This window comes from Vicugna pacos, chromosome 21 (genome assembly GCF_048564905.1).
Source record: "Vicugna pacos chromosome 21, VicPac4, whole genome shotgun sequence".
Taxonomy (NCBI): Eukaryota; Metazoa; Chordata; class Mammalia; order Artiodactyla; family Camelidae; genus Vicugna; species Vicugna pacos.
Window position 1 is genome coordinate 3,065,464 of NC_133007.1, and position 25,404 is coordinate 3,090,867.

The 25,404-nt window shown below is 43.8% G+C and overlaps 2 protein-coding genes across 6 annotated transcripts in view; both read right to left on the reverse strand.

The window, feature by feature from the left end:
* Nucleotides 1–7,181, reverse strand: part of LOC116278878 (coiled-coil domain-containing protein 144A-like) — a 93,730-nt gene extending 86,549 nt beyond the window's left edge. For all 5 annotated transcript variants that reach the window (XM_072945856.1, XM_072945853.1, XM_072945854.1 and 2 more), the window contains exons 1-3: nucleotides 7,110–7,181; nucleotides 4,376–4,490; nucleotides 3,673–3,863 (exon numbers count right to left, since the gene is read on the reverse strand). The gene's annotated coding sequence lies outside the window, so the exon portion shown is untranslated. The remainder of the gene's footprint in view (nucleotides 1–3,672; nucleotides 3,864–4,375; nucleotides 4,491–7,109) is intronic.
* A 55-nt stretch (nucleotides 7,182–7,236) lies between these two features.
* Nucleotides 7,237–25,404, reverse strand: part of LOC140687921 (phosphatidylinositol 3,4,5-trisphosphate-dependent Rac exchanger 1 protein-like) — a 105,521-nt gene continuing 87,353 nt past the window's right edge. Inside the window, exons 4-10 of the mRNA XM_072945857.1 lie at nucleotides 23,441–23,583; nucleotides 21,688–21,780; nucleotides 20,612–20,757; nucleotides 18,836–18,921; nucleotides 12,293–12,364; nucleotides 10,526–10,644; nucleotides 7,237–7,253 (exon numbers count right to left, since the gene is read on the reverse strand). Of these exons, the coding sequence (XP_072801958.1) occupies nucleotides 12,309–12,364; nucleotides 18,836–18,921; nucleotides 20,612–20,757; nucleotides 21,688–21,780; nucleotides 23,441–23,583 (524 nt within the window). The 3' untranslated portion in view covers nucleotides 7,237–7,253; nucleotides 10,526–10,644; nucleotides 12,293–12,308. The remainder of the gene's footprint in view (nucleotides 7,254–10,525; nucleotides 10,645–12,292; nucleotides 12,365–18,835; nucleotides 18,922–20,611; nucleotides 20,758–21,687; nucleotides 21,781–23,440; nucleotides 23,584–25,404) is intronic.

Genomic DNA, 25,404 nt, shown 5'->3' on the forward strand with positions numbered 1-25,404 from the left:
AAAAAATTAATTAAAAAATACTATCAAGTTTACAACAGACACAGAAATATATAATAGCACAAAGGCGGGAAGGGAAGAAATAGAAATGCACTAGTGTATGATTCACTTACTGTATGTGAAACAATGTAGTATCATCCGAAGCTAGACTATGATAAGTTACTTGTGCATGATTTACATCCTAAAGCAATCACTAAAATAATTGAAGTCAGAGCTCAAAGAAAACAAAGTCATAATGAACAATTAATTCAAAGGAAGAAAAAGAGAAGAGAACAATGAACACTTAGAACTAACAGAAAACAAATAGCAAGATACTGATAGAAAACAAATACATCAATAATCATATTAAATGTAAGTGGAATAAATACCCCAATAAGAGACTGTCAAGAGAAAAAGATTAAAAACCAAAATCCAACTATACGTTGCCTACAAGGAAGCTTCTTTTAACGTAAAGAGATAAATAGGTTAAAAGTAAAAGAATGGAAAAGATGTACCAGGGCTTGTCATGGTATATGGAATATCATGGTTTAAATGCTATACAGCATTGATCAAAAGAAATGTTATTGTATCGTATTATCTGTACTAGTATCAGACAAATTTGATTTTAAAGCAAAAATTTCAAAGCAAAGGGATAAAGAGGGTAACTGGTCATGATAAGAGCAGTCAATTAATCTAGAAAAGAAAAATGTCTCCTTAGAAAAGCAGGAAGAGCCTAAGCCAATGACCGAAGCTTTTAGAAACAAAGACTTAATACAGATGAGAGCAGAGTTCAGCGAGATAGAAAACAGAAAAGCAATGGAGAAAATCAAGGAAACCATAAGCTTGTTTTCTGAAAAAAATTTAGTAAAATTGATCAACCTCTAGACAAACTGGAAAGAGAAGACACAATTACCCACATAAGGAATGAGCGCTGACATCACTACAGTCTGCAAATGTTAAGAGGAAAATAAGCAAACATTGAGGCCAACCTGATACCAATAACTTCAACTTCCATCAAAGACAGAAACCTTACTAGAAAAAGAAACAAGATAACCCTGAAGCTATTTAAAGGAACTAAATTTGTGGTTAAAAAATAATAAAGAAACCACACGACAAAAACTCTAGGCCCAGATGGCTTCACTGGTGAATTCTATTGAAATAACGCCAATTCTACACAAGTTAAAAAGGAAAACTGAAGTTGGAACATTTACCACTTTATTCTATGAGGCCAGCCAGAGAATATTAACAGAAAATTGCAAATATTTATCATGAACAGAGGTAAAAGTTCTTACTCTCTTTTTTTTTAGCAAACCAAATACAAGGTACAAAAGAATAACCCATGAGTCAAAATTAAAGTCTGAAAAGAAATTTTTAAAATACATAAAACTGAATGAAAAAGAAACTATAACATACCAAAATTGGAGACATGTAGCTAAAGCAGTGGTGAGAGGGAAATTCATAGTACTGGAAGTTTACGTTAGAAAAAAGGTCTCAAATCAATTATCTAAACTCTCACGTCAAAAAAACTAGAAAAAGAATAGAAAATAAACATAAAGCAAGGATAAAGGTGAGACTATAAACCAATAAACTGAAAACAGACAAACAACAGAGAAAAACCAAAGAAACAAAAAAGCAACAAAACCAAGAGTGGCTTATTCAAAATACGGAAGACTGACTCAAAATGCTGTACACGAATATCCATAGCAGGTTTTATTGGTAACAGCCAAAAACTAGAAGTAATCCAAATGTCCGTAAAAACAGCAGTTCTATTTCTACACACTAGCAAGGAGCAACTTGAATATTTCTAGATAACAGCAAAGAATAAAACAAATTTTTAAAAAACCATTTGTAACAGGATAAATAATGTGAAATATTTAGGAATAAATAAAACAAAAGATATGCAAGATCTGTACACTGACACTGCAAAACACTGCTGAGAAATAGGAAAGATTTCAACAAATGGGGAGAAGTACTACATTCATGGGTTGCAAGAGTCAATACTGTGAAGCTATTTCAAACTGATACACATTCAATGCAATCAAAATCCCAAGTAGGCTACTTTATAAAAATTGACAAGCTGATTCTAAAAGTTACACGGAAAATGCTAAGGGCCTAGAATACCCAAAACATGTTTTAAAAAGAACAAAGCGAAAGAATCAGCAAAACCCGAATTCAGTCTTTTATAAAGCTGCAGTAATCAAGACCCTGGGGTAATGGCATCAAAACATAAAAGTAAATCAATGAAACAGAACTGAGAATCCAGAAATACATCCACATATACACGAAAACTCATTTTTGACAAAAGTGCAAATTCTTTCAATAGAGAAGCAATAGTTTTTGTCAACAAATACAACTGAAACAACTGAATACCTTTACACCATAGATAAATAAATAAAATTCAACCCATACCTCACACCATATATGAAATTTAACTCAAGTTCAAGCATATGCCTAAATATCAAAAACTATAGAACTTTCATAGGAAAACACAGGGGAAAAATTTTTATGATCTTGAGTTAGGCAAAGGTTGTTTAGACACAACACCCAAAGTACGATCCATAAAAGGTAAAAATGGATCAACTGACTTTATCAAAATAGACATTTTCTGGCCTTTAAAATTCACCCAACAGAATGAAAGACAAGCCACACTGGGAGAAAATATATGCAAATCACGCATCTGATGAAAGACTGGTACCCAGGATACATAAAGAATGTTCAAAACTCAATAATAAAAAAACAAACAACCTAGGTTTAAATACAGGCAAAAGATATGAACAGACACTTTAACAGAAAACATATCTGGATGCTAAATAAACAAGATGCTCAGCTTCCTAAGTCATTAGGGAAATGCAAAGTAAAACCACAATGAGATACCACTACACATCTATAAGGAAGGCTACAATTAAAGACTGGCCAGACCACGTACAGACAGAAATACGGAGGAGCTTTGGAACAAGCCCTTTGCAAAGCAGTTTGTACGTCTCTTAAGAAGGTAAACATGCACCTACCATGTGATCCAATCATTCCTCTCCTGGGCCCTTGCCCTAGAGGAGCACAAGTGCAGGTCCCTGTGAGACCTGTGCACAAACGTTCCCAGCAATTTTGTTGGTACAGCCCCCCAGACTGGAAACAACCCAAGAGTCCGTCAACTGGCAGATGGAGGAACAGGCTGCAGCGCACCCATAAGTAAAATACTATCCAACAATTGAAAAGAATGAACTTTTGATGCAACGTCGATGAGTCTCAAAATAATTATGGTGACTGAAAAAAGTGAGATTAAGGAAAGAGTACACACTGTATAATTCCATTTACATCAAACTCTAAAAAGGCCAGCTGATCTACAGGGACAGAATGTGCTTGGTTTTCAGGGCCTCTATCAGCCAGGGCTTGTCACAGTTCCTAGAGAAGATCGAATAATCTTCCCTACCATCCATTCAGCCTTTTGGAAAGAAGAAAAATAAGGACATTTACACGGATCCACATTTAATCAAGACAACGGCTACAGATCAGCTGAACTAGCAAACCTTAAAACAGAACCTGTGAGGCCAAATCACATTCACAGAGATTATTAAAAATATATTTTTCACTTTCATTTTCATAAATGACTTCCATTCAATTTTCTACAAAATAACTTTCAAAATGCCTTCACTCTTTTTATCAGTAAGTTTCTTATTAGCACGTAATGAAGTTTCTTACATTCTGCTGAAGTGTCCGAGTTTGCCATCATCACCTGCACCCCAAGAAGACACTTTCCCATCGACGGTTAAAGCCGCAGCATGCCGTCCACCTGCAACATTCACACAGACAGGGGCTGCCCGAGCTGGCTGATCAGAAGTTAACGGCATAACTACACACTGTGCCTCGCAGTCAGTATGCACTCAATGAATCTGTGTTGAATAAGTAAGTGAAGAGGATCAATATTTCAGGGCAGCAAATACATAAAGTAAGCAAATGATTATTAAACTACGAAGTGGAAACCCCAGAAAGAATTTTACTTGCAAAGAAGTGGCAAAATAATGCTATTTATTAATGGGTTTGCTATGTTAAATACAGAAAAGATAAAAATTCAGGTGGAAAAAGTAAAAATAAGTATCTTTGGGATCAGGCAAATTGTCAAGTGCAGTGGCAATCAGGCTTTAGAGAAACGCACCTCCACAGCGGGATTATTTAAGCAAAACTACCATCAATTGCATTTAGGGCACTACGCTCACTCTCCCCAAAGCAATCTGCTCATGTCCCTCCCCCAGCATGGACCGTCCTCCCAGGCCGTCCGCCCCGCTCAGGACTGAGGAGTGTTTCCTCTGTGACTGGTGTCTGCCAGCTCCTAGGCTCCCAGCCCCCAACACTCTTCCCACCACTGATGGAGCCCACGTGATCGAGGGCCACGTGCTCTACTCACCTCCAACTTGCTCACACACCTTGGTTGCCTCCAGTAGTAAACCGGGAACAGACGCATGGCCTCCAACTGCAAGCCCAGCCAGCACAGAGCCGGGTCACAGCAAGCGCTCAGGTGCCTGGAGCGGAAACATAACACCCAGTCATCTCGTGACTCCAAATGCTATCTTCCTCAAAATTCTCATTTTCAACAAAAACACTTGTCTGTCAGGTTAAATGCCATGATCGTTTTCAAAAGAAAAAAAACTTCTGTCACTACGCATGGTGATGGATGCCAACTAGACTTACTGTGGTGACCATTTCACAGTATCTACAAATACTGAATCATTATATTTACCTGAAACTAATACAATATGTCACTTATAAAGAGGGAACTAATACAGGGGGTATAGCTCAGGGGTAGAGTGCGCACTTAGCATGCACAAGGTCCTGGGTTCAATCCCCAGGACCTCCATTAAATAAATAAACCTAATTACCTCCATCCCCCCAAAAAAGGTAACTAATGAGTCTTAAATATACTAATAATTTTAGCAACCTATGACTGGATTAGCTTCAGCACAATAGGCTAATTCACTGCTACCACACTTGCAGAAAGCAAATCATTTCATCTTAGTTGTTTATCAAGTACTTATCCTAAGTCCAGGGATTACCACCTTTTCCCAGTTTTCCCAGCAGATGTAAGAGTTACGAGGCACACCGACTGGTAACGGTGGCTCTCTGATGGACCTCCAAAGATCAGCAGACCTGCTGTTTGACAGATACTGGGCTGGGCTTGGCGGGGATCACTGTCAGCAAGAACAAACCTTATTCCTACACACACGGGACTCACAGCCTCAAGAAGCAACATGCACAACAAATACAGACACACTCCCAAAGCGGCTGAAATGTCTGGGTGTGCGGACGTGGGCATGAGCTTGCATTTACTGTGCGCTCGCTTTGAAACAGCCCAGTGACTCCGCCCACCTCCACTCCCACCCCCATGGAACCACACACCCCCAGACTGTGAACCACTGTGTTAAGCGCTACAAGAGAATTAAACTCTGTAATACTCCACAAGAGAATTTTTCCAAGCTAATTCATTAGTCATTGACATACTGTAAGAAGAGCTGTCCAGGCAGAGATTAGGAGGCCTAAGTCCCAAATGTGGGACCAGCTACATAATTTGTGAGCACTGGTGCAAAATGAAAAAACGTAGGGCTTCTCATTCAAAGATTATTCAGAATTTCAAGACAGTGACAGCAGAGCATTTAAATTAAGCCTAAGGCCTGGTATGGCTGCACAGGCCATACCCCCATGAAACCTTCGCGGCTTCCATGTTTACTGGGTGTGCAACCTTTACCCACTTAACCTACCTCAGCTTCCTTACACCTGTAACATTAGGGGAGGGAAGAAAAGACTTCCAGCTTCTCCCCATAACTAACATCTGTGTTTCTCTGTGAAGGAGCTGGATCATTCATTTGGAGAGAGTTCTTTTACACTGCTATATAACCATTAAACTTCGGACCAAGACTCAAAGCTAATATTAAAAACTCACATATAATATACTGTTTCACATTCAATCATACTAATGTTTTTTACCTCTATACACCACCTTAATTTGGCTAAAAGAAAAAATCTCCACAGCAGAGTTCCAAGTTTACTATTTTCCCATGTATGCCATTTACATCTGAAATTCCCAATTGACGTCTCTGTCTATAAAGCAATTTTGCCCATAGTAAAATGTCTCCTTGCATAAAATAGATGTTTTCTTTTTTTCCTATCCCTGAAAAATTATCTATTCAGAATTAACTTCCACATACGGTGCAGCATCTAGATCTGATCCAGTTAAAAGGAGGCAAAACGTCAATCTGAGAGTCAGTTAACCCTTTTATTCTTCCCACTCAGCATTTAGCTCAACGTAACTGACAGCTATCTAAACCAAGGGCTCTGAATTTGGAGTTCATGGAAAGAATCTGGGGGAGTAATTAACTTGAAAGGAAAAACATTCTATCTTTATTTTCATCACACTGTAACTAAAATTTAGCATTTTCTTTAATTATGAATGTAGGCAACAAACCACAAGAGTATTAGCAGTAACTAAGGATTTTCGTATCATATCATAGTATCATATTGCAGATATTTAAAAATATCATTTATGCCCAACACTACCTCAGAATTGAAAGATGTTGGATCCATGAATAGATCTGGTTTAATGTATTAGCAAAAAAATCATGTATGTTATTATGACACAAAGTTGGTTTTTACACCGAAATGAGTATATTTCAATGTAATTGGCTACCTTTGTGATCCTAAGTATCTCATCCTATGCATTTAAAAACTTAATTGTGAGGAAAGATTCACAGACTTCACCAGACTACCCGAAGGGTCCACAGCATGAAAAAAGATGAATAAGCTTGCGTAAAAAGAAGTCACAGAGTTCACATGACAATCAAATAGAAACAACTGTACTCTGTCTGAAAAACTGTAACAGACCTACTCAAATAAAAGACAGTCTTTAAAATTTTTGGTTCAACTGCAATGTCTGCATTATAACAAAATTTTTGTGGTTTTAATAATTTTAATTTGACAACACCAAGAACCCAAAACAGAACAGCTTTTACTGCTGTCGGCTGGGGTTGGGGTGGGTCTTGCTGTTTTGGTTTTGTTTCTGCACATGTGACTGTGGGATTTGACATGAAAAAGCATAACACAGATACATGTTTTTACCCCACTATCTAAACTGTCACTTGGGTTGGTACCTGGGATGACAGTAGGTTACAATCAAGGAACAGTCCTCTTCCAGTTTTAGATCTGTGTATCAATCCAGCCATAATGGCTCCACATGCATAAAGGCCAGTGGCAAGATCTGTCATGGCCACTCCTGGAAGAACTGGATCTCCATCCTGATCCGAGGGGTGGGATGAGAAAAACAAGAGGAATTGCAAATTAAAACCATCTGATGATTTCTCAAATATGCTAACGTCAAGTAGAAGAAAGAACTGCATCTCATGTGCACACACATGCATACACATGAAATACAACAAGCTGCTCTTACAGATACCTGTTGGTGGTGAGAACATATTTAGATTAACTGCATATTGATCATATTTCTCAACCCACTCCCACCAACCAAACTAAGCCAAACTACATGAAATAAAAGATTTTTAAAAACATGTCTGAAGTTCCTTAATATATTTAACCTTATTCATACCAAAAAAGTTAATAATTGAATTTGAATTTAAATGAGTTAATCTGTTAGAGAGGAAAGAGTCAAAGAAGTTTTTTGTTTTGTTTTGTTTTTTTTCCCCTGTTGGGTAAGAGGCTCTCCCAGGAAAGAAGAAGACAGAAGACCTGGTCTAATTTCCTTATAAGTGTGCTAAAAACTGGCAAATATACTAATGGTATTTGCTTTTTTGAAAAACAAAAAAAAAAGAATATTTATCTATAAAGGCTTTTAGCAGGATACTCCTGGTTTAGAATGACGATGGTAAACAAACCTAGAATCTACAGATTTATGGGGCACAAGGCATGAGCTATGCAACTACCTGGGTGTAAAATGGAAACATGTCACAGTCCATCACTTCTGAGTTACAAGAGGTAACCCGTGAACTTCCTTTGCGATTGTATCTACTGCTGTGGGATTGAGAACTTTGTCACTGTGAGAAGAAAAGCTCTGGGGGCCTCTCTCAATGTCCAGAAGCCCTTTCTGCTTCTCCCGGGTCTTTTGATTGCTTGTATCCTTAAAATTACAAGTAAAGCTTGAACTGATTAACGTCTCCAATTCATGTAGGTCTGATTTGACAATCCAATCCTTCACCACATGTAAAGATATTAGAATAGACAGTTTCTATTTTTCATTACCTTGAATTCTGCTAAGTCTTTCATTGCACGTAATACCTAAAAAACCTACATTTCACGTTTCATCTGGTTGATACATTCATTCATTCACTTACTTATTCATTAACTCCAGCTGCTGTTCAGTCATTTTCAGAAGCTAATTTTTCCTTTTCTGAAGCTCATACATAAACTATGTTAATCATCTTACAAGACAGCTAAATATGTTAAAATCAATAAGTGAGACTATATAGTGAGTAAACTTATTTCCCTGCTTTTCAACACAATTTCAAAGAACATATTGACATAAAAATTGGAAACTTCTGGGAGGCTTCTATTTTTATTGGCATAAATGTAGTGGCTTGAACCCATAAGTTTAAAATTAATTCTGTCATTTGGATTTAAGATTATTTTATGTATTAAAAGTGAGAGTCAAGTTCAAATTTGTTTAAGACATCTGCTGTCTTACTGTAATAGAAATGTAATCCTCTTATCTGCTATAATTCTCAGACCAATAGGAATAAATAAGATAATAAATCCTTTAGATTATATTGTAAATTTCCTGAGAAGTGGAGACTATACCTAATATTCAAAAAACATCATTACATAATGCATAATATTGTGAGATGTACAAATATTAAACAAACATTGTCATCCATCTTTAGAGACAACATTGTCACTACATGACCTTTTGTGCCAAATAATTTTAATGAAATACTAATTAAAAGAGGCTTTTTAACGCACTTCAGATTCAAAGACACAGACAGGCTGAAAATGAAAGCATGGGAAAAGAGGCATCCTGCAAACAGCAACCATGAGAACGCCGGAATGGCTATACGAATAAGAGACAAAAAAGATTTAAAACAAACAAACAACAAAGTTGGGAAAAAGAGAGTTTTATCATGAAAAAAGGGTCAGTGCCTCAGGAAGATATAATAATTATAAGCATACATGGACACAATAATAGAGCCACTAAAAGTGACAGACTTGAAAGGAGAAATAAACCCCTTAGGAATAATAGTAGGGACGTCAATACTGAAATACGAATAGTGAATAGAACCACTAGATAGAAGACTGAAAAACAAATTAAAAATTTAAACAACACTATAAACCAAGTATACTTAATGAACACAAAGTGCACATTCTCAAGTGCACATAGAACATTCTCTAGGACTGACCATATTCTAGACCATAAAACAAGCTAAAATAAATTTTAAATGAATGAATTTATACAAAATATGTTCTCAGATCACAATGGAATGAAATTTAGAATCAGTAACAGAGGCATATCTGGGAAATTCAAAAGTATGTGGTCAGTAAACAACATTCTCCCAAAATAACAATGAGTAACAGAGAAAGTCATATCAGAAATTAGAAAATACTTTAAGGTGAATGAAAATAAAGGCACAACACATCAATATGTATGGATATAGTTAAAGCAGTATTTGAGGGAAACTGAGAACTGTAAGTACCTATATTAAAAAAGAAAAAAGATCCTGAATCAATTACCTAGCCTTCTACCTTAAGACATGGAGAAGAGTAAACTAAACCCAAAGCCAGTAAAAGGAAAGAATAACACATATTAAAGCAAAAAATAACACAATATAGGAGTCCAATAGAGAAAATCGACAAAACAAAAAGGTGGCTCTTTGAAAAAGATTAATAAAACCGGTAAGCTTTTAGCTTAACTGTCCAAGAAAAAAAAGAGAAGATTCAAATTACTAACATCAGGAATCAAAGAAGGAACATCACTAACAATCTTGCAGAAATAAAAACGATCATATGGGAACACGATGAAAAGCTGTTCACTAACACATGACCAGGGTGAAATGGATAAATTCCTAAAAAGACATAAAATACTGAAACTGGCTGATGAATAAATAGAAAAACAGAATAGATACATGACAATTACAGAAACTGAATTCGTAACTGATTTAGGAAACACAAAGCTTCCAATGATAACAAAAAAAGACCTTTTTTTAGCTTCACTCTTGAATTCTAGCTCTTTACAAAAACTTACAAAACCTGGATAAAGAGGAAACACTTTTCAAGTCATTCTATGAGGCCACTAAAAACTGAAGTCAAACCACACAAAAACATCAAAGGAAAATAAAACTACGGACCAATATCTTAGGAATGTGAACACACACATACAGAAATCCTCAACAAGACACAACGAAACGGGTCTCCTGCCAGAATGTCGCGTACAATTTCATGCTCTTCAAAGTGCTTCAACATACGTTGTTACATTTAACTCTCAACAAAAAAAATTCTGTAAGTACCGTTATTATCCCTATTTTACAGATTATGAAAGAAAGATTTACATGATAAATTAACTTACCGAAGTCACAGAGAGCACATGATGCAACTGGAACTGGGACGCAGGAATTCTGACCCCAAAGCTTCTGTTCTTTTCACTACCATCTTGCCTCCATGTATTATTCTAATTCATCATCTCTCCTTTTCAGACAACCACAGGAAGCAAAAATTGTAAATGTGTGAGTTGACTTGTCATTTCTACAGCTACAATTAAGAAATGATCAGTCCTGATACGAGATGGCTTGTTCTATACAATTCAAGTGAATAGCAAGCAATCTAATGCATCTACAGAGAAGCATGCTTTTACCACTCTGAAAAATGTAAACCAAAATGCTTTTCAGAAAATAAATGATAGTATCCATTCATTGGGAGCCCACTAAATCAAGAAGTGGGTAAAACTACAAACTTTCGGAGATCCCTTAACACACCAAACATACTATTTTCTTGTCCAGTGATTAAATACCATGTAAATCATCCTGAGTTAGCTCCCACAGGGAGATGCCCCAACTCTCATCTAGCCTGGCTGTCCTCTTGATTTTAAATCGGGCTAGACTGGGAGAAAATGGAACGGATGGTTGGGGAGTTGTGGTATTTTAAGGGGTGGCCTAAGAAAAAATACAGAAAGTTGTTTTATTTCTTTCCACGTTGTTCTTCAAGAAAAGGTTTCCTAGTGATAGTCTCTGTGCTACAACTTACAGGGCTAATGGATCAGAGAGAAACAAAAATAAATCTAAACTAAATGTCAATGTCTCTAATTCCTGAGACAAAACAATGTTCACATCCACTAAGATCCACATATAATCATTTCTCTGTGTAAGAGGCCTCCTCTGAACTCATTTATATATTCCAGAAGGCAGCTCCAGACCACTACTCTTGACCTTAGTCAAGAGTTGTCTGCATCTTGTAGGATTTAGCTAAGTTAAGCCATACGCAGAAGTAACGAAACAGATGAACTCTTGAGGACTGTCATTTAATTTTGGCCTATTTGGTTTAATTTTCATTTCTCATCAATAAATAATGTCTCAAACAACTACCCTATGGACTTGGAATGCAATTACTTTCAAAAGAAAAATCTTTCTACACCAGTGTTACACGTTATCCAATATAATTCTTCCTGAAACCTCCAAGATAAACCTGATAGAAACACTCTATGTACCTGTAGGGACCACATGCCCAGAGCTTCTATAATAAGCCAAATAAAATCAGGAGATAATATGGTTTTTAAAACGTTATTTTAGCCTTATTTAATTATGACAAAAATTAGATGGAAGCAGTGGCCAATTAAGACAATCCTGGAACATGGTAACAACCCATCAACATGTAGGAGAACATTAATCTTTTCGCTGTGTATGGCAATGCATTAGTTTTATCCAAATGGATTCTCAAGTCACTAAGATACATGTTTTTAGAAGTGTGGAATAAATGGTGAAAACATCCTTTTTACCCACTCAAAATTGCCATCTCATGTATCAAGAAATAGCTGTCCTGTTCCTTTCATTCTGGTCTTTTCTTTGATAATTAGTTTCTGACACTAGTAACACAGAATATTTATATTGAGATCATGTAAGCTTAATCCATAACCATTTTTTACCACAGACAGAGCCAAGAAAAGATCAATTAAAGCTACAAAAAGTCCACTGTTACTAACAGATTTCTCCACAAAGTGGAAAGACTTTGTCCAAATCCCAAATTCTCTTTACACAGTACTGCAGCATGTTGAGAGATTGTGACAGATTATATTTTCCAAAGCTGGCTGCAGTACCTCCCATCCCACATGCCCTTTGAGTACCTTGTCTCTCCTGCCATCAAGAGGTGGTGTCTAATTCCTTTCTCCTTGAATCTGGGTGGGCTTGTGACATGCCTGTCACCAGTAAAATGCAGAAGGGTTAGAGCATGACTTTCATAACTACGTTACAAAACGTATCCAATGGCGACTTTGCCTTGTTCACTGAAACACGTGTGTTAGTAGAGCCCTGAGCCCCCACGTACCCAGCATGACTGCTCTGTGGCCACACGCTGTGAGGAAGCCCAAACTAACTCTTTCAGAGACCACATGCAGAAGCCCTGAGACTACATGGAGCGATGCCTGGGAGCCCCAGATTGCTCCAGCCCCCACTGTTCCTGCTTTGGCTGCAACTGCTTGAGAAATACCAAGCCAGAACCACCCACCTGAGCCCTGTCCCAGCTCCTGACCATCACATGGAAACTCAGAGAGTTAAGAAAATAACTGCTCTTGTTTTAAGTCCCCGAGTTTCAAGGTGATTTGTTACACAGTAATTGTTAACAGAATAGAGATCAAGGCTTCCACATGACCCAGAAGAAAACTCATACAAAGGAGAAGAAATACCTGGGAAACAAAAGGATATAAAGTATAGTTCTTGCCCCAGTTTCAGGTGTTCCAAGATCCTTCTTAAAATATAGGCAAAAATTCTGTATGTTTTCTAGGAAAGGTTCAACAACCTTCATCGAATTTTCAGAGAAGCCTATGACTCCTTTAAAATCCATTTATAAACTTGGAGAAGAATTTGCAAGTAGTTTTGATGACTGAAGCAAAGAATGAATGTGAGGGTATGATAAGAAATGAGGCTGGATAGCAACTTAAGATAAATCATGAAGGCCTGGTACCACATCTAATGAGGTTAGGTTGTTTGTTTGTTTCCCTAATTATGATAGGAAATAACTGAAGGATTTTTTTTTAAGTGTCAAGGTCAGTTGTATTGAATACAAATTAAAATTACTACTGGTATCACTCTGTAGATGAGACAAGAGTAAGAATAGTAAGATTTCAGATTAGAGGCAGGGAACCAAGTAGGAAATCACTGCAATTATTCATGAGAAAAATCAGGGGCAAAACTAAGTCAACAGCAGTAGGAAGGAAAAGATGGAACGAATGGTCACAGGAGTTGTAACTAACAGAACCAATCAGACTTAGTAACTGTCTGGGTAGAAGTGTAAGTTTCTGGGTTTGGGTTAATAGTTCAATTGAGATAGGATGAAAGGAAAGAGAAGTAAGTTTGATGAACTGATTTTTTGTTTGTTCAGTTTAAAGAGCTTAGAAAATATCCAATCAAGACTTGAACATGCAAACCCAAAAATTAAGGGAAAAAGAACTGGGCAGAAGATACAAATTTGAGCAGCAAAACACCTTACATGGTAGTTAAAGCCACAATACGTTTGAGACATTCCCTAGGAAGAACGTATCAAACACTCCTACCCAATAGAAATATAATATGAACAGGATAAAAATTACTAAAGTTTTACTAGCCACACTAAAAAAAAGTAAAAGGAAACAAGTCCAATTAATTATAATATACTTCATTTAACCTAATATATCTAAAGCATTATTGCAAGTGTAATAAATTTTTAATTCATTAATGAGAAATTTTACAAGATTTTGTTCCGATGGCTTTGAAATCCAACGTATGTTTTACACTTAACAGCACATCTCAGTTCAGACTCCCCACATCTCAAAGGAGTAGAAGTCACATGTGGATGATGGTTGCAGTATTAGACAGTATGAAAAAGTGAAAAGAACAGATGAGGTCAAAGCACAGAATTCTGGATGCAATCATTATTTTAAAAGCAGGCTGAGGAAGAAGAGGGTATGAAGGAGACCAAGGAGAGGATGTATGTGCGAGGAAAACCAGGGAAGACGGATGCCGTGGGAGACAGGAAGGCAAAGCGCACTGAGGAGGGACGGCCAGCACTGATGCTGCCACAGCGGTGAGACAGGAAAGGGAAGTGCCCACTGCAGCGCCCAGGTCAGAGGTCATGGGTAACCCGCCCAAGAGTGACTGCGCGGATGAGGTGGCCGTGGAAGCCAGCATGCAGTGGACTGAGGACGGAGACAGGAACCACATGCCCTTCTCTCACGAAGTATTAATAGAATCTCTTATTACTTAAACCAGCGATTCCAAAACCGGGTGGATCAGCAGAATCACTCGAAGGATTTTCAACAATACGGATAAACAAAGTTCCTGTTTCACTAGGTCTAGAGTAAGGGACTTTACGTATTATTTAGAGTTCTCTAATTCTGAAGACTTCCGGCGCACAGTAAAATTGGTGTCAGCACTCCTAAACGTGAAAATCCTCAACTCAGTCAGGCCAGGCTCTGGAAAGTCTGTAGGACTGCATCCCCCGTTCTGTAGTGAAGTTTCTCAACCTTCCTTACCCCCTCAGGACAGGAATTAGGATTTACTAGCACAGATGTGAGCTTTATTAAAAGTTCAAAGTTCTTTTCTAGTGACTATGACTGCAGGCCAATTATTCATTGTTTTTGCCTTGCTTATCCTCAATATATAAAAGGAATGACTAGAGAGGACTAAAACGTATACTGACTCTACTTAAAGTTATTGTTTTTACACAAATATTAATCCTCCTAATAGTTTAAAAGTTTTCATGCCAAAAGTGCAGTCTCCTCCTCCTTGAACATGCAGTGAAAGTCGGAAATTAAACTATTTTCTCAAAAGTTAATGTTAACGTTCAGTTACAGCTAAACAATGTTCTCAGCAGTCAGTCCGGGGGTAACAACAGGTGATGAGGTAGTGGCTCAGAACCAAGACTAATTGAGCTCAACCTTACTTCCCTCTATTTCCTCAAAGCTGCACGCTGCCCTTCAGAAGTCTCTTTACGCTCCCCCTTTACAGTCACTTTACCTTGAGTTTACTTAGGTAAAAAATGCTGGAGTGCAGAGCACACGCTGTGACTTGCCGTGCAGTCCAAGCTACTAGGAAGATGCTAACTCAGAACTTAAGCTCTCATTAACTTCCCACGAGAATTCAATGCAGTTCAAATAGTAATTCAAGACACTCTGCATCTTCCTTTTTACTGAGCAAAACCACAGTATCAAACACTGCATCCCTGACTAGACAATCTTTCCCATAAAAAAAAAATTGTAAGAAAAGAAATTCTATTGTATTACTCAGTCTCCAAGATAAAACAGTAAATAGAGACTCTTGAGGCTGAAAAACTCTCCAAGGATCATTTGGTCCAATTTCCTGCCTTTAGGCAGGTAAATGTCTAAAGCATCCAGGAAGACGCCATCCCTCTGTGAGGACCTCCCAAGGGAAGGGAGCAGTTACTGAGTGCCTAGCACATGCCAGGTGTGCACCGGAGAGGGAAACGGAGCCAGCACCATTCCCCGGGTGTTTGCCTACACATTATTCATTTAATCTGAGTACATTTTTGAGGATTTGTGTTGGTATTCTCACTTCTATAAATAAATTTAAAAAAACCAAGGCTCAGAGACGTTAAGTGGGACTAGGATTTAAAGCCAGGAGCGTCCTGAGGCTCAGGCTCCTCCCCCTCCCCCATGGAGGTGGGAAGCGGTCAGATTCCGGTCACACGGGGAAGGCACAGGCAATGAGCTATGCCTCTGGAACCAAGGTGGCAGGATGGAGGAGAAGGAAAACGGTCAAGGAGGCCTCTGGGTTTGGGGCCTGAGAATCTGGACGGATGGAGACTGGACACCGAGGGGAGGAACAGACCTCAGAGGAAGACGAGGAGTTCAATTCTGGCCACACTAAGTGTGTGGTGCCTGTTAGACATCCAGCGGGTGTCAGGGAGAAAGACAGGGCTAGGGTCCGGGGCTGAGGCTGGGCTAGAGAGACGTGGGAGCCCCTGGTGGGCAGAATAGCAGTCCCAGAATGATGCCCCATCCCATCCCCAGACCCTGTGAGCACGCGGCGTTACCTGGCTAGGAGGGATTGTGGCTGCAGCTGGAGAGAAGGTTGCTGATCAGCTGCCTTTACAACGAGGAGAGGAGCCAGGAATACCCAGGTGAACCCAGTGTAATCACAAACGTTCTTCTGTCCCTCTGCCTGAGTTGGGCTGGTCTTCCCCTCTGGCCCCCTTGCCATGGGGGTCCTCACCGTGGGCCTCCTGTGCAACCTCGTGGGTGTGACAGGCCCACTGCTACAGGCCTTGTGAGGGGGAGCAGAGTAAGAGGGGCGGCCACCACGCCAGCAGCCCAGGGAGGAGGGGACAGGCCGAGGTTCAGTTTCCCGATTCCAAAACTCAGGCTTTTACCCTTTTGGTGACACCACCTTTGGACAGCCCTCCCAGACTTCACTCTGGAACCTTCCTGAGGGACCTTCAGTCACAGTCAGTGCTCACCCTCCATAATCTACACTCTGCACAGAAGCCAGGGAAGTGGGGAGCTTTTGAAAATGGAAATCAGATCCATGGGAGCAGAAATCTTGTCTCCCCTAGGGACCCAGGGCCTACAAATGTACCAGGCACACAGCAGGCGCTCAATAAACACTTATTAAATGAACCAATGAATGGGATCACGCCCCACAGAAGCCCGGCCACAACCCAAGTATACGATCAATTTTTACAATCAACGTGACTATTTGCCCAGTGTGCCTGCATGGTAAGAAAAGAGGGTCTTTTTAAACCCACTTCACAGCTGTGAAAACTGAGGCCAAGAGGTTTAGGGAGGCAGAGGGGTCATAGAACCCAAGCCCAGCTCAGCCCACCCAGGTAGGCAGCCCCACCCTACCCAAAACATTGTGGTACCTTCCATCTTCTCCCCAGAGAAAGGAGGGTGGCCCTCATTCTCTCTCCCCAATGAGCAGGGCTTCCCTGATCCCCTTGGTCGCTGGGTAGCTCACAAGAGCCTCTTCCAGGTGGCTCTGGAATGCCTGGAGGTGTTCTGGGACCTCTGGCACACCATCACTCACCACGTTGTTGCCACTGACCTTTGAATGCACTGGCCAGGACATAGCCCTGCGGCCGCAGCCTTGGAGCCTGAAGGGGACGGGAGTGCTTGAGGCGAGGAGAGGCTGGGGCAGTGCCAGGCAAGGGCCAGTAACCAGATGAACACTGTCCCCCAACCTCCCCACCACCCCAACTCCCCAGACACCACCCTGGAGCCACTCTCCCCGCACTCCAGTGGGCATGACAGGAACTGGTGTTCCTATTTCGCAGAAGAATCTGAGGCTCAGAGAAGTAGCAGCTCACCCCAGGTCACACAGCCAGGAAGGCGGAACTTGAGCCCAGGAACACCTCACTCCAGAGACCTAGGAGAAGCCAGGTTTGAACGCAGGTCTCCCAGGCTCCAAGGGCATGTTTTTCCAGCTATCCCATGATTCCCAAACTGTAGGTCTTGGACCCCGGGGTTTGTGTGGGTTACTATGAAGGGACTAGAAATGCAAATGTGTGTCAAGCTTTGTGCACAGGAGACTGACAAACAGGTGGGCGTGCTGTGATGGGGAAAAGTATGGGCCTGAACTCCAGGGGCCTGGGTTCAAAACCTGGCTCTGCCACTAACCTCGGTGTCCTCATCTGGAAAATAAAGACACCAACAACATCTACTCGTGGGGTTCTTGAGAGAGTCAGTAAGTTACACACACAAAGCATTCAGCCCTGTGCCCAGCTCTCAGAAAGGACTCCAGAAGTATAAGCTGTTTCGGTATCTTTGTGGAGTTCGCCCATAAACACCTCTCCTTCCCTGTGGATGCTCTAAGGCAGGGCTTCTCAGCTCAGCACCACTGACATCCCAGGCTGTCCTGGGCACAGTGGGATGTTTAGTAGCATCCTGGTTTCTACCCATGAGAGGCCAGAAGCACCCGCACCCCAAGTTGTAACAACAAAGGTGACTCCAGACATTGCCGGATGTCCTCTGGAGGGTGACACTGCTCCCAGTTGAGAACCACTGCTTTACGGACAAATACAATAAAAACCCACTGTATTAACACATTCTCAGTAGCTTTCTGGCATGACATGCATTTTCAGTCAATTTAAAAATATAACTATGACCACAAGAGTGGACAATGAATCTTTAAGCTTTAAAAGGTGGGCCCTCAGATGGAGAGAGGATTGGGAACCCAGTATCTAAGGTCTATTTGCTTTCCTCTCTGAGACAGAGTAACCCCTCAAATGGCACGCCAGGAGAAGGCAACACAGAAAGCAGAGGTCTCAAATGCTTGACCTATGGGCTGGATCTGGCCAAAGAAATTTGGCCAAAATTCCTATTTCTGGCTTCTTTTTAAAAAAACAAACCTGACCAGAGGAGGCCCACATTCCTGCCTAGCAATAATGAGCTTGAGCAGAACAACAACTTCCCCTTTTCAAATACACATGGACTGTTTCACTTTGTCACAGTCTTCACCACTCCCTAGTGCCTTCCATTCAGTTATCCACCTGTAATGGGCCTGACCCACAAGCATCTGCATCTGCATCTGCAAGCCTTGGGTTCAAGCAAAGGAAGGTTAAGTGCTGACAGTACACCAAGAGGCTCGGGCCAGGTGGAAATGGTTTGGCTGCTTCTCAACTCCTACCACACACACAGACCCATCTCCCAAAGCTCCCCTCTGTCTCTCAGGCTCACCTCTCCTCACAGCATAGACGTTTGGTGGGGCAGCTCCAAGGATCTGGAAGCACAGAGCCTCTGGATGGTTGTGGACTTTGATGACCCTGCACCAAGCAAAAGCAGCCGTAAGGTGAAGCCGTATCACTCCCCATAGCCCAGGGGGCCACCCTGGGGGTGCCCCTGCTTCCCAGGCTTCTGGGAAATCCAGCCCCAAACAGCAGCAGCACCAAGCTTTCCAAATGGATAGAGAAACTGATCTAACCAGAGCCCACGGCACCAGGATCTTTGATGAATGGAACCACTTGGCCTGCTCTTGGAAATTCAGGCCCTGAACAGAAATTCCTGATCACCCTCCTACACCTTCTCCTTCATTCTCTTGGTGAGGGGAGGCCTCATGGTGGCCAGGCCAGCACCTAAACCAGTGAATATTTTATCCCATAATCATAGACTAGAGTAGGGTGGGGGGTGACGAGTGACCTAGCACATCTTGGTGCTGACTCTAGAAAAATGTCCATGTGTCCCCTACAGAAAATGGTTTGGAAGCTCAGGTCTTGGCCATTCTGTGGGTGGGACACCAGAGTAGCACAGGTGACACCTGCCCAGGGATGGACAGTGGGTGTCATTAATCCAGGGGCTTCAATGCAGCCATCTGCATTGAAGATTGCCTATTGAGGGCATGCCCCCCAACAGTGGGCCTCAGAATCGTCCCCACCTGCCAGATAAAGCCATCCTGGGGGCTTGTCCTCAAACCGCAGATATTTCTGAAACTTGAAATAGGTACATTCCTCCTGGGTGATTTCTGCCACTGCCACATACCAACCAAACGATCTCATTTTCCCTAAACTGAATTGCCTTTCTACTGAAATAATCGTATTTAAAACATTCCATCACTCCCATCAATAGAAAACCCAGAGCATCTGCCTTAAATGGAAGGGAGAAGTGAAAACCAAATGCACATATTTTAAAATAGAAAAGGCTTCTCCCTGTGCCTGTATCTGGTACCCAACCACTTCTCACCACCCCCACTGCTGCCACCCTGGGCTGGGCCACCAGCCTCCTCCTCACCGCTCCCCCTCTTCCACCTCTGCCCCTGACAATCTAGACTCCACCTGCGGCCAGAAAGGTTCTGCCAGAACCTCCATCAGATCATGTCCCGCCTCTGCGCAGAGCCTCCCAGGAGCTTCAGGGTCCTCACTGTGTGCACCAGTCATTGTCAGGCTGACATCATTGCCCATCCCTCTTTCACTTATTCTGTTCCAGCCCCATCAGTTTGCTCACTGTTCCTCAAATAGACCAGTCACAGCTCCACCCCAGGGCCTTTGCACTTACCATTTCCTCTGCCTGGAACCCTCTTCCCCCAGAAGTCCCCTTCACTCCCTCCCTTACCTCCTCCAGGTCTTCACCTGGGTTTTCAGTGGCATCTTCCTGACCACCATCCTTCCACACGGCTCACCCCCTTCCCTAGCCTTGCACTTGCACACTGGTCCGCACTTACTACCACCTGCTTCTGGATGCCTCTTACTTCTCTGTTTTGCTTTCTGTCTCCTGCTCTACCCTCCATCTAGACTGAGATCTGTGAAGAGTAGAAATCAATGTATCCAGACTGAGCTGGCTCCCCAGAGCCTAAAACTCCAGTGCACACAGAGGGCACTCACTAAATGTCTCCTGACTGAACGAAGGCATGTGTCACAGGCCTGCAGAAGGAGCCCAATCCGCAGGGAACCATGATGGCTCAGGCAACTCCTCAACCTGAGAGGAAGGTCACCAGATATCTCTGCCCCTGAGGACACTCACTCTTTGGCCTTGGTGGCCACCATGAGGCGCAGTGGGTGGCAGGAGCAGGACTGGTTGCGGATGGACTCCACCTGCGCGCACGGCCGCAGACACACCAGGGCCTCATTGATGGAGTAGATCTTCCTCCCCACCTGCAGGCCGGCCATCTTGGCGGGGAGACATGCACATTATTACTGGCCCCTTCTGTTCCTCTTGAAAGAGCCTTGAATGCCCTTAGGAAGCACAGAAGAGCCCCAGCAGCCAAGAATAACCACAGCGAGCCCACCGGGACAACCCCATCCCCCTCTGTGGCAAATAGTTACAAGGCTGGTGAGACCCACTGTGGCCAACAAGCTATGGAGGGAGGCCTGCAGGAGGTGCTAATGGGAAATATGCTTTTCCCTGAGGAGAGGCTGCCACAGTCGGCCCCTGCTTCCTGCCCTGCCGTGTGAGGACACGAGGTATTGGACTGGGGTGGCCACCTTGTGACCACGAGGGCTTAGCCAGGACAGTCGAAGAGATGATGACCCCAAACCAAGACCCACAACCACCTCCTTATAACCACTGAAGTCACTAGACAAATGAAGCCCCACGGCTCCAGTGCATTCCTAATCACTGCCCAGAAGCAAGCAGAGCACCTGGACGAGGTGCCAGGTGCCTCTCTCTCAGCCACCTCCACACTCCCTGGGAAGAACTGAAAGGCGGAATCCCTGATCTTCCTCCTCCAGGCCTTGTATCCAAGTCAGAGCAACAGACTTGTCTTATTGAAGCCACTGAACACTGACCAGCAATTTTGTCCGTTACTAGAACTAATGCAGATTCTCGGGGCGTTTCCCTGCACACCGCGTCTAACACAGGGCCAGCAGAGGGAGCTGGTGGCACGTGCTGGGAGGGCACCCCGGAGCCAGGGGCTGTCCCAGCTCCCCAGGGACTGCAGCCCAGATGGCCCTGGACTCAGTTTCCCCACAAGGGCGATGAGCAAGGAGGAATCACTCACATTCCTGGAGTTTGAGCTGGCCTGCCTCGAGGAATGAGGAGAAATGCCCCACTCTCCCACCACACACAGCCCACCCGGGGGTCCCTCTGAGCGGCCTCACCTCAGCCAGCGAGCCTCTCTGGACTGACTTGACCACCACGGCCCTGTTCTTCTCCTTGATGTCAAAGCTGCAGTCTTCCTCCTGGGGCAGGATCTGAGGGCCCGAGGCAGGAGAGACCGGTGAGGCACAGAGGGAGGCCTGAAGCCCTGGCCCCCACAGGACCGTGACTATGCCAGCTCCTCATGCCCCAGAGGTACATGGGGTAAGGGTGGGGGGAGGTGCAGCGGGATGGGGAAAAACAGAGACAGCGCCCGGGGACATGGTGGGTGCTGTATACCTATCTGTCAGCTGAAGACACACCACCCGGTTCGAACCTCGGCCTGGGGCTGACCATTTATTAGCTGACTTTTCGTTGCCTGTCACCCCTTCCTCCTCCCAACCTAAGGACAGAGTCTCCTCATTTATGCACCACTGTCTCCCCACCTGCTGGCATACTATAGGTGCTCAATAATGGTTAATGAATAACATAGATCCACAGATGTCCAGCCACTGAGAACTTGGGGGCAGGAAAGGAGTTCAGGGAGGAGCCGTCCCTCCCCAGCACAGGACGACAGGAGGCTGGGAGGGGCTGAGGGTCAGCGGCGGTGGGATTAAAGGGAAACGCAATCATCCATTCAACAAATACTTTGCCAAGTGGCTGCCTGTTATATGGGCCAGGTATTTTACTGGGCTCCAGAAAAAGCACTGAACAAGACAGATGGTTTCTGCCGTCGTGCAGCTGAATGTCTAGTGGGGGAGAGAGACTATAAACAAACAAATATAGAACATGATGCAGGGATTGTATGCGGTTTGCGTTAAAATAAAGCACTTAAAGGGACAGGATGTGGCGTTGCAGTGGGGCCAGAGGAGATGATAGCTGAGCCGAGGTCTGAATGAGGTGGGAATAGAAGTTTATTAGGAGTAGAGAAAAGTGCTTGAGGCAGAGGGCACAGCGTGTGCAAAGGCCCTGAGTCAGGCTCCAAGGTACTGGAGGATAAGAAGGAAGATCAGAATGGCTGGGATGGGTGGGGCCAGGAAGGGGCGAGCACACAGATGAAGCTGGAGAGGCAGGTAGAGTCTTGTAGACCATGGCGAAAGGCTGGGTTTTACCCCAGGTGTGATGGGGAGCACTGATGGGCTTTATAGTGGGGGAAGTGGGAATCAGAACAGCAGCCCCCACTAGTACCAGAGGAGAGAAGTTAATGGAGCCGTCTTCATATTAGGCAGATTTTGGCCCCAACTCTGGCTCTGGCAAGAGACCTAACCTCTCCAAGCCACTCTCCTGACTGCCTGCTTTGGGCCAGGAAGATGGAGGCTGCTGCCCACCAAGAGGCAGAAAAACAGGATTTGGTAGGTGAGGCTGGTAAAATACCCGAACAGGCTGGTAAATCTATGCTAACTGCAAGGCTGTTTAAAACAACTGAACAAGGACAGGGTGGCGGCCCAGAGGACCCATGCCTCTGGTATGCAGGAGCCATTTCAGGAGGCCACCCTCTCCGCACAAGGCTGGGCTGGGAGCGGGGCGGACAAGATGAGAGGGAAAGGGAAGGAAAGGGAGCCCACTAAGCCCAGTCTCGTCTGCGAGCAGCTGGTCTCGGCCAGGACAGGGACCTGGCCTCTGGGCGGTGTTGCCGGCCACCTCTCAGAATCCCCCATCCTCTTGGGTGCTCAAAGCTGAGCACAATTTCTCGAGCCATAACCGGAAGGCAGCCCGGTTTCCAGGCCTGCAGGCGGGTCTGGGAAGGAAGAGGCCACAGCTGGGCTCTGCACCTACCAGCAGACGCTTGGCCAGGATGCTCTCCACCAGCTTGAAGTTGCTGCGAAGCTGTTTGTTCTTGCTGCTGGCTCCCTCCATCTCCTCGTCTGCGTGGAAGCAGAAGTACTGGGACTCATCCTTCAACTCGCTCTTCTCCAGCACTGCAAACCCACAGACACACGAGCATGGGGTCAGGCCCACGTCGGGGGCTTTCGGCAGTGTTTGCCAACTGGCGGGTACAGGCCGGAGCCAGCCCCTGGATAACTCTGGTTTGGTCACCAGAGTGTTTTATTGAATGGAATCAGGTGCCAATGCTAACATAAGGAAATGTCACATAGAAGTCTGGCTTTCGGACATCTCTTGAAAAATCTCAATCTGCCCACCTGCTACAAAGGCATATTACAAAGCCGTCGTAACCAAAACCGTGTGGAACTACAGCAGAAATAGATTAAAGAACCAGCGGAAGAGAACAGCAACCACACCAGAGGACACTGTGTTTATGGGAACTGAGTACATGAAGGAGGATGGATGGTCACGTGCAGGAGAGTCCACTGACCGTACAGGGGAAACTGACCCACTCACGGGAAAAAACCCAAACTGGATCCCTGCCTCACATCATACACAACAATGAACTCCTGTTGGATTAAAGACCTAAACATGAACAGGAAAACTAAAGCTCACAACAAAATGCAGGAGAGATCTGTCCTAGAGCAGAGAAGGAGTTCATGTACAAGAGCCCCCAACAAAGACCCCCAGGGTTAAGTAAGGACTTCCACTCAGCAAGGCCACAGGCAGGCCGAAGATGCAAAGCCAACTCTGCTGACTACAACCAACAAGGTAGGAATATCCGGAATAGGCAGGAAACTCCAATAAATCAATCACAGAAAGCTGGGGAACTCACAGATAAATGGGCAAAGGAAATGAATAGGCGATTAACAGATGGGAAAACTTAAGGGGGCGGCAAGCACATGAGAAGGAGCCCAAACTCACTCATCGCCAGGAAGAAGACCCTTTAGCCCAGGGAGCGGTGAACTCGGTCCCTGTGGGCCAAGGGGGGCCACCCCATTTTTATTAATAAAACTTTGCTGGAACACTGCCACACCCATCTACTTATGTATTGTCTAGGGGCTGCCCTGGGGCCACAGTGACAGGGTCAGATAATCCCAAGAGACTCTATGGTCCACAAATATCTTACTATCTGGGTCTTCACAGAAAAAGCCACTGGACCTCTGTTCTAAGACAAGCCAGGAAAATGAATCAAAATAGCCAGTAAGAACCAGTACGTGATAAGGTCCCTGAGGATTACAATTTAACTAAGTACCCACTAGCACTGCGCACACTGTGGATACAGGATTAGGCCCATTTACTCCACAGACAAGGAAGGATCTGCTGCACCCCTTTCACAGATGGGGAGACTGAGGCCCAGAGAGGCTAAATAAACTGTCCAAGGTCACAGAGCCCAGGCTCCTCCTCTTCACCCTACTCCCCATCATGGCCTGACAATGGGAACAGGAGTGACTTATATAAAGGGGGCAAATCGAGGCAGCTGTCCGAAGTCAGCGGGCCCCGGAAAGAAGAACAACCAGCTGTCTTAGCTTCAAGCCGTCTCCACTGTCCCTGAAGACAGGCTGCCCGCTGATTTAGTGACCACACAAAAAGCATCAGAGGCCGTCCTTTCCTTCTCCTTCCTTTCCTGGGACAGCTAGCTTCCTCAGACCAACTCTACTACCTCCTTGGAGAGAACAGACACACAAAGTGCTGCTCTCCCCAGGGCTGGGAGCCAGGCCCGGGGAGGCCGGCTGACTCCCCTCCACTTAAAGGTCAGGCTGAGGGTCAGGGAGTCGGGGGGAGGGAGCCCGGTGTTGCATCTCAGCTGAAACGTCTGGGGAAACAGCCGGCATCCCTGAGCCCAGGAGCTCAGCTGGGGGCCGAGCACTCCCAACATCCACTCGAGGCCCCTGGCCGGCCGTTTAGCCTCCTGG